Raw genomic sequence first — 9,702 nt, 5'->3', positions numbered from 1 at the left:
TTGATAGACCTTAGGCGGCCACCCATCTCAAGTGCAGTGAAGGCCACCAACATAGGCCATGTTAGAATATTAGAAAGATTTCAACTGGTGAAAAAGATGTACAAATAGATGCGTTAGACCGAGACATTTACTTTGAGATCTTTATGGAATAAAAAGATCTGAACGTGCAGTCTATTTTGGTGAATATCAACTTCGAAATTTAGTTCCTTGTCAATAGCGAGTTTTTTGCCACAATAATCTTCTTTTTGAAAATAATTTCCAAATTAATGCATTTTCAAACTTTATTCCTTTGTTATTCTATTTATTGTCATGTAGAATAATTGTAGTCCCAATGTGGAAAAATAATCATGTGTAGACTTTATCTCTTATCTTCTTTTTTGTTGAGAGGTTCTTTCCTTGATTTAATCTCTTCTTTTTCTGCTCTCCCTCTCTCATTTTTTTTTTTTGTCTTTAGTTTCATCCTTTTAAAATGTCAATAACTACTCTTGGAAACTTATTCATTATTGCACAACCATGAATCCTTAGTGATAATTCAGTTCCTCAAATTTACTTATCCACAATTTCAAAGGTTAGTAAAATTCTTTCTCTATTGTACCTTGGGAAATTTTATGATGTTAGGAAATTTCTTAAATAGTTGTAATTACGTGTAATTTTTTTTTGCCATGTGTATAATAAAATGTCATCACTGAGAATTTTTAGACATCAATTGTTGTAAATTCATGTTTTTTTTTTTTTTGCTCTTGTTACCATTAACTATCTTGGTTCATATAATATGTTAATTTTGATGCCAAGTGTGACCTGGTTAAATTTTCTTTCTTGGTTCACTATGAAGGAGAGTTTTTTTTCATTTGTCTTTCCCCATTTCAATAAAACTTTTTCAGTGCACATTAAACTATGATCATTATTTGCCTTACATGCTTAAGCCTGTCAATTTTAACTTTTGAAAACTTGTTTACAGTGTATTAAGTGAGGAGCTTAATTTTGCCCGATTTTATGAAAACTATCCACAAATTATGAGACTGATGCTAATGGACGAGAATAGTCATCCACCTTGTGTAAAAAACCTAAATATAAAAACTAAATTCATATTTGTAGATCCTTTTGACCACCAAATATGACGAATTGCATATGACGAGAAATAAAGAAAGGAACTTGGATAAGAAACAATCAAGAAGACTGTAGGAAGAATGGCTGCAAAAAACAAATAGACAGGACATATACCTAAGTGAAAAAGAAAGAGAGTGGAATAAAATATTTGCAAGTGACATTTTCTCCCTTTGATTAGGAGACTGCGTGTAAACAAACAGATTAGTAACAGAATAACGTTTGGAAGAGTATTATTTAGGATTATTTTCTAGAAGGAAAATTATTTTGGCAAAGCAGTCTATCAATAGCAACAATTATTCTAGATTTGAAATTGACAAAACGTATTCTCTTTCTGTCCTGAAAATTTAACTACGTAAATAGACCTAACGTAATCTTTAGCGAACTCACGTACTTATGCTCTATTCTTTAGGGAAATAACTACTTTTAGTGGTGCAAATAAATAATTCTCGCTCTTTTAGAGAACAACAAAATGGTAAAATGATACGACTCAGTTGGGATTTTTGTTTAAATTTTATTTGGGTAGACATGCTGATATATTGCATAATTGATTCAGAGCATGAATTTATTAGAACAACGATGGTTGTGGTTGTGCCCCTATCTCTTTACTAATACACTAGTGATTAGGTGGTAAAACAACCCAATTATTGAAGAACTGTTGAGCATGATTAATAAATGTTGAACATGATTAATTTAAATTGAACGACGTGACATGAGTTGTTCTTGACATTTGTCTCACTGTTGGTGATACTGAAATTGGCACTAAAAGACTTCGATGACAAAAAAAGAATATATGTTTAGATAATATATTATCTAAAAAAAAAAATTAAAGTTTAGACACTGAATTTATATTGGTAAAAAGATTGAACTTTTTCCCACAAATTTATTACTTATGAGAGAATTTGGATTTCTCTTTACCTATCCCAAAGCTACACTATTGTTTGGCGCCGTGCAGAGTCGTGGTTACTACTTAATTCTACTAATGATATCCTAACTTTTTACGCTAAAAATATCTAAAAGTACAGTGCCATATTTCTTAAATTAATTTCAACTGATTCACGGTGCACAAACAAATAAACTAAAAATTAGAGAAAGATTAAGAGAAATTATTGTAATTTTGATCTGACTTATTCTAACTAATACTACAGAAAGTGCATGACTTGTGGATATGGATTTCAAAATGTTTGCAACTAGAGTTTGTGATTGTAATAACTAATGAATGTAGTAGCAATATAAAGAGTTTTCAAGGGTTTTTAGAAAAAAAATTATTTTTTCGTAAATTTCCTTGGTAGTAAAATCTAACAATTCAATAATGAAGTTTCAAAGTTTTTCTTTGGGATCATTTCAGAAACCTCCCTTGAAGTTTTCGACAATTTCACTCGATTCCCTTGAGGTTTACATAATTATACAGACCTCCCTCGATGTGATAAAAAGACAACAATACCCTTCATTAATTGTCAACTCATTGAAAAACTCTATCAACTATTAAAACTCTCTCATTGATAATCAACCAATAATTCAAACTATAGTCTTTCCCATTTAACTATCTATTCTCTTCATCCTGTATCTATTTTTCTTTCAAACTCATTTATTTATTATTATCAACCAAATGTGTACTGTCGCCACTAATAAAATCACCATACACACTAAAGTATCAATACTTACATATCTTGGTATCTAATCCCAATTCTTGATTTTCCATTATTATTAATAGTTTCCTTGCGCCCATTTTTGTTTCCAATTTTTGATAGGTATTAGCAAATTGAAATTGTCATATGATAAATTGAGTGCTAATTTCATTATCAAACTAGATAGAGATGAAGATAGTGACAGCGATAAAAAAAATAAATATTAAGGATAGGAAGTGGAATAGGAACTAAATATAGGTTATATTGTTATGGTTGCCATGGAAAAAGTGTTTTGGATATATATTTATAATTGCATTGTATTTCTATTTATGATTTACAATTATTGATGTTAATCCTATATAGAGAATTTGATTAATTTTAAACTCTGTGCCAATGAAGTATATTGGATATTGATATTAGCAGTGATGGTTTAGATTATTTTGTATAAAAAAGGTGGCAGCCATGGAATTAAAACTTAGGGATATTGATGAATATTATTGTGTATTAAGTAAAATCTGATATTGATATGAGAATGTAGGTAAGTTTTTGGGCATCTGATGTAGCGTTTATAGTTGATACAATAGTTTGCATCAGAAATTTTTAGGTAGAAGAAAAACATTAGAACAAAAATAAGTGTTTATTTAATGGTGATTTGGATGTTGATAGGTAGGTAATAGTGATAGCAACTAAAGATAAATGCAATAGAGATTGTAAACCATTTTTTCTTTATATTTTGTTGTGAATTATAGCTCAAGGGCATTATAGGAATTTTGAGAAAAAGCATAGCTTTTGGGGCCTAAAATGTTACTTAAATAGTAAAAATAGGGGAGGTAGGTGTAATTTTTAGAATTTGAGGGGAGCTTTCTGCAATTGTCAAAAACCTCAGGGGAGGTATGTGAAATTAACCCTTTTTCTTTCAAGTTGGCTGCGCATTGAATATCTTGAGTAATTCTATACGAAATCTATCTCATTTGAAAGCTAATTGATTATATGTTAAAGTGAAAGAATATAAGATGATGAAATTAATCTATACAAAGTATGTATTCTTACGTGCAATTATAAATTTATTGATTTGGAAAAGATACTTCATGGGCTGTATAATCGCCCAAGACTAAAACTAAGTAAATATCAGATGCTTTCCAAATTCCCTGGCAAACCAAATGGTGGACAAGTTGCTTAATATGTACTGTCCAATAGATAAAACATGTAACTCATTCTCAAACACTTAAGAGTGACAACGCGGTATTCTCTTCCACGCATGCTCCGCAGCCTCTCCTGATGAAATTACTAGTGGAGTCTTAATAATAATTTTTTATTATAAAGCATTTATCATGCTAATGATATCATCAATTTTTCTTCAAAATCCTTGTTCAACTGGGACAGTACTGCAAAGTCATGAATGTCTTGACTACCAGCAACAAGTCTCTCCTATAAAAGCTCGCATGATCGCACTCTTTACAGACCATCAACAACAATTGCCTACACCCCACCTTAGACTGTGTAATAAGAATAAACAAGCTTACACAGCTTAATAACCTTTTCATACTGTCTCAAGTCATGAATTACACATCAGGTCTTCGTGTTGATTCAAGCTTGAGATTTACCTCAATGTCATGGATCCCATATTTCTCAGGATTCATGGCTCTGGTTTTGTTGGTCTTTGCAATGGACAAATGGATAATGATTTGTCTAAAGAACAACAAACCTCGATTCCCTCTCCCTTCTGGCCCAAAATCCTTGCCTTTCTTTGGTTGCATTTTCCAAATGCTGAGAAACCGACCAACACATCAATGGATATACAAAGTCATGGATGATATGAATACCGAAATAGCTTGTTTCAGCATTTTCGGTGTTCATATCATTCCTGTCACTTCTCCTGAACTCGCTCGTGAGTTCTTCAAGAAACACGACTCAATTTTCTCGAACAGACCTGTTTGCATGTCTGCAGAACTTAGTAGTGAAGGATACTTGACGACAATCCTTTCACCTTTGGGCGATCAATACAAGAAAATGAAGAGAATAATCGTTTCCAGTGTGCTCTCACCTACTAAACACCAATGGCTTCATAGCAAGCGAACAGAGGAAGCAGATCATTTGGTTAATTATGTTTACAATCAGTGCAAGGATGACGCCACTGGTGGGCTAGTGGACATAAGATTGGCTACCCGACACTACTTTGGAAATGTGATTAGAAAGATGATTTTCAACAAGAGATTCTTCGGGAAAGGAATGGAAGATGGAGGACCAGGTGCTGAGGAAGTTGAACATATTAATGCACTCTTCAAACTGCTTGCTCACTTGTATGCATTCAGCTTATCCGATTACATGCCCTGGATGAAGATTTTTGATTTTGATGGCCATAGAAAGGTTCTTACTATGGCCATTGCATGTGTACGAAAGCACCAAGATCCTGAAATTGAGAAAAGGATTAACATGTGGGAGAGTGGCCTGAAAAATGAGGAAGAAGACCTTCTTGATGTCCTAATCAGGCTCAAAGATAACAACGGCAGACCGCTCTTAACAACTGAGGAGATCAGAGCGCAAATTACTGTAAGGAATCCTCTATCCTGCTGCTTGGTTACATAAACAATTTCTTAAACAATAGGGTAAATTAAACTTTAGCTCCTTATCAGTTAGTGCCTTTTAACATAATTCTTTTCTAATTCCAAAAGCCATGCATAACATCCCTGTACTATGGCCTAAAGTGACCTATTTTTATTTCAAGACCCTATGAAAATGGTGAAAAAATACGTGCTCGTCTCACACCTAAGGAAAAAAAACACATGCCATCAGAGTTAACAATTAAATTGAAATTTTTGGAAATTGAGATACATATTTTCTTCAAAACAAAAAGAAAAAAGAGGAAGAGATATTAATTGTTCCAAGAAAGTAAAAAAAAACGCATATAATTTGTGTGTGAAGGAAATGTTCTATTTGAAAACCGAACAGTTAAAATAGTACTTACCAATTTGGAGATTCTACCAGGAGTTAGGTCAAACGTGGATAGATTGACAGAAGAATAAAAGCTGGTACAAAATCAATAGTAGGGAGTATACTCCTACTTGAAAACGCCACACATTGTTGATTAGTACAACTTAAAGATAAAGTGATGTACGAAAGGTGATGTAAAACCATGTACAAAATGCAACTTGCAATATGATGTTGTTGTACAGAATTGGTTATTGAATTTGGAAAATAAGTTTCACTTTAACTTTACTGTGATGCTCCACAGGAACTAATGTTTGCAACAGTCGATAATCCATCAAATGCTGTGGAATGGGCATTAGCAGAGATGCTAAATCAACCTGAAATGCTTCAAAAAGCCACAGAAGAGATAGACGCCGTGGTTGGAAAGGATAGACTTGTTCAAGAATCTGACCTTGCGAGGCTGAAATATGTGAAGGCCTGCGCAAAAGAGGCCTTTCGGCTCCATCCATATGCACCCTTTAATGTTCCTCATGTATCTACACAGGACACCGTTGTTGGTGGCTACTTCATCCCGAAAGGTAGCCATGTTATCTTGAGCCGTCCAGGACTTGGCCGTAATCCTCGAATTTGGGAGGATTCGCTAAAGTTCAAGCCTGAACGCCACATGAATCACATGGATGATGCTAGAATAGATCTGAACGATCCAGAATTCAACATGTTTTCCTTCAGCACCGGAAGACGTGGATGTCCGGGAGTCCTGCTGGGTTCCACACTCACTGTAATGTTGCTGGCCAGACTTCTTCAATGCTTTAACTGGAAGATTCCATCAGGTCTTTCGCAAATTGATTTAGCAGAGGGCAAGGATGCTGGCTTCCTTGCCAAACCTCTCTTTGCAGTTGCTGAACCACGATTCCCACAGTTCAACTAGGATGTTACATTCTCAACGATTTAACTTTTTCTGTATCGTCTTCATGTCTACCCTCTCCTACTATTATTAATGTCATGTTTTTACTTTTGTGATGTACCAAAAAAAGAATCATATTTAAATCAACAAATGTTTTCTATTTTTGCTATTTAAATAAGTAACTTTTACTGTTCCTAATGCACATCTACTAAGTCAATAATTTGAATTTAAAGATATCATGTGTAAATTAATCGAATGCCACAGCTAAATATAATAATAAGATGTTTCTATGAAAAGTTGGATTCTAAAAAAGGAACTCTATTTTTGAGATAAAAAGATTATAAAATACGGCATTGCCTAGTTTCTACCCTAGGCAATTAAAATAAAGTGACAAATTTATAATCATCATGAAATTGTAAATCAGAAGTTTTAGAATAAGAATAATTGATTAAATAATTATTAAGCGAGATTTAAATTATAATAAAAGAAATTCCAAAGCTAAAACAAGTGTTATTAGTTGTCCTCAACTTGCAAGTTTTTAATTAATTCTTTTCATATTTAAAGGACTAAATTTGTGAAAATTGATAGCATGCATGACTAAATGGGGTTGTTTTTGAATTCTAATGTCAATGTGAAATAGGATTATAAAGAGAAAGGATATCCTTTCAGAAGAGGAAAATAATTCAATGGGATCTTAGTGCCTCGAGAGATTTGGAATCAACTTGACTGTGCATATTTATGTGTTAGAACGATCCTTGGGGAGATGTGTACAATTAAATGTCCAGATGTTTGAGTTTTGTCTCTGCACGTAGCGCTAAAACTCTCTTTTTTCTTTTTTTTTTATGTTAACATTCCATTCCGACCTGTTTTATTACAATTCACTTCGCTTCTATCATGTCGTTATATTTTTTAGTTAAAAGTATTAATTACATTGAATAGCATCCATTAGTCACTAGTAGTAGTAGCGAACGCCTACAAACACATAACTATAAGACTAGTCACAAGTTATACACTTCTAATTAATGTCATGCCATTTTCTTTGTTTAGTTGAACATTATAAATGAGATTAGCTAACACCTTAAGAATATATAGGAGAGTAATATTTAGCAAACTTTACTTACATAAGGGATTTGTGTACTTAAAATAAGGGGGGCTAAACTAATTTTTATCATATTAACCCAAAAAAATAAAAAAAAAAACTCGGTACTAAACCAAGAATTAGATGAAATAGTCAATCGAGTTTCAATCAGTTTCAATTGATGGACAGTTTATACCGTAATTTAGATCAACTTGGAAGGTCCTTTGATACCATCGTGAATCGGCTGGTTTAATCATTATTTTGAGGAGATATTGCTACTTTTTGATAATTTCATATGGTATTATCTAGGTTGAAATTACAATCAATCATTGTTTTTAAACTAGTTTGTTTAACCGATTGGCATCAAAAATCGGTCAAAAGTTCGGTCTGAGTTGACCTATAAAATGACTCAACTAAAAAACTATCAAAAATCAGATTTGATCAAAACTAAAAAACCGGTCAAAATCGAGATTTCTTCATTTTTTACTTATTGTTGACTTCGCTTTTTTCATTTTGATTTTCTTTTTCCCACTTTTTTTTTTTGTTTAATCTCTTCACACTCAAATCTTAATTTGATCCCTCAATGACCTGTACTCACAGATCTGAAATGCTGTTTTTCATTTTTGTCAAAAGATATGGAATCAACATCGGGAGAAGGAAAAAGAATAGCAAGAAAGGAAGGAAAATCAAGAAAGGAGGGAGATAGGAAACAAGAAAGAGTGCAGAGTAAAAGAAACAAGAATACCACTGTCCACTGCTTTCTCTGCTGAGTGTAGTGTTAGATAATTCACAAGATGAGGAGTTTCATGCGCTTGTTTGCAACTATTTTTCTCCTCTTGGTGCTTTTCATGGGCTCTAATGTGGGGCCAATCGGGACTTGCGAGTCACGGAGCCATTGAAAGTTGATTTGTGTTATTAATAGCATAGTTATTAAATCCAACCCGGGCAGGAACCCGGTGAAGGGGGTGGGTCAACGGGTTACTGGTTCAACCGGTGGGTGAGTGGTTGAACCGGTGGGTCACTAAATATATTTAAATATTATATTTCATAATTTTTTATATAAGATATATGATATAAATTGTAATAAATAATGCCATAGTAAAAGCTCATTTAATTTAATTTGCTATAAAATAATTAATTCATATAAGAATCAATTAAATATAAAGTTATTTAGTAATACACCAAACTTCAAGTGTAAAATTTTATCTATATTTAGTGTAATAATGTAGCTTATTTATAAATTTTAAGAGTAAAAAATTATTAAATTAATATTTGTCTTTGAAATGAATTATGTAATGTGTTATTTTTGAAATTCATTTTATAAATTATAGAGTTTGGAAGGTACTAATTTTTATTAAAAGATTTCAAATAAATTTATTTTAGAGAAAAAAAAGATAGAATTGAAAAAACATATATATATATATTATAATAAAGACCTTTTATTAACAAATTTCAAAGCAGCCTAGTGGTAAGCATACGTTAGTGATTGGTGGAGGTCCAAGGTTCAAGCCTTGACAAAGACAATAAATTTTTTCCACCAGAACCGGTCCGTGGACAAAACCGGCCGGATTTCCGGTTTAGCCCGGTCCGACCGCCGGGCCGTTGACTAGTCAACGGTCCCGTTGCTCAAACGATCCAATTTAAGACTCGGCCCGGCCTAATGGCCGGTTCACCGGTTCGACCGCCGGGTCGGGCCGGATTTAATAACTATGATTAATAGAATAAGGAAACAAAATAGAAATTAAAAAATGAAAAAAGAGGGAAAAGGAACGAGATGTGTGATGTCTAGAAAAGTTGACACAACCGGCGGCGGCAGCGAGGAAGAAAGAAAGGCTGGAAAGTTGCCTTTTAAAGAAGAATTGAAAGAATTGACTTTTACATTCAAGCCCAAATCTTTTCCGGTATTTTGTTTTGGGCTTTAGCTTTTAAGAAATTGTAAATCTAACCATAAATGGTTTTCACATTATATTTCTAACCTCAATTTGTACAATTTTGTGAAATGAAGTCTTTGTATTAGTTATAAATTCACCAACTATACCAACTCTAGCCATATTTTTTTA

At 32.9% G+C, this 9,702-nt stretch overlaps 1 protein-coding gene across 1 annotated transcript; it reads left to right on the top strand.

Annotated features, from left to right (window-relative positions):
- The first annotated feature begins 4,289 nt into the window (after positions 1–4,289).
- Positions 4,290–6,588, top strand: LOC113781621 (isoleucine N-monooxygenase 1-like). Its single transcript, XM_027327583.1, has 2 exons — positions 4,290–5,282; positions 5,965–6,588. Exons 1-2 carry the CDS (start codon positions 4,290–4,292, stop codon positions 6,586–6,588), a joined length of 1,617 nt encoding a protein of 538 aa, XP_027183384.1.
- The last annotated feature ends 3,114 nt before the right edge of the window (positions 6,589–9,702 follow it).

Source organism: Coffea eugenioides, chromosome 8, assembly GCF_003713205.1.
Source record: "Coffea eugenioides isolate CCC68of chromosome 8, Ceug_1.0, whole genome shotgun sequence".
NCBI classification, from domain to species: domain Eukaryota; kingdom Viridiplantae; phylum Streptophyta; class Magnoliopsida; order Gentianales; family Rubiaceae; genus Coffea; species Coffea eugenioides.
This window is presented reverse-complemented; position numbering and strand designations above follow the sequence as displayed.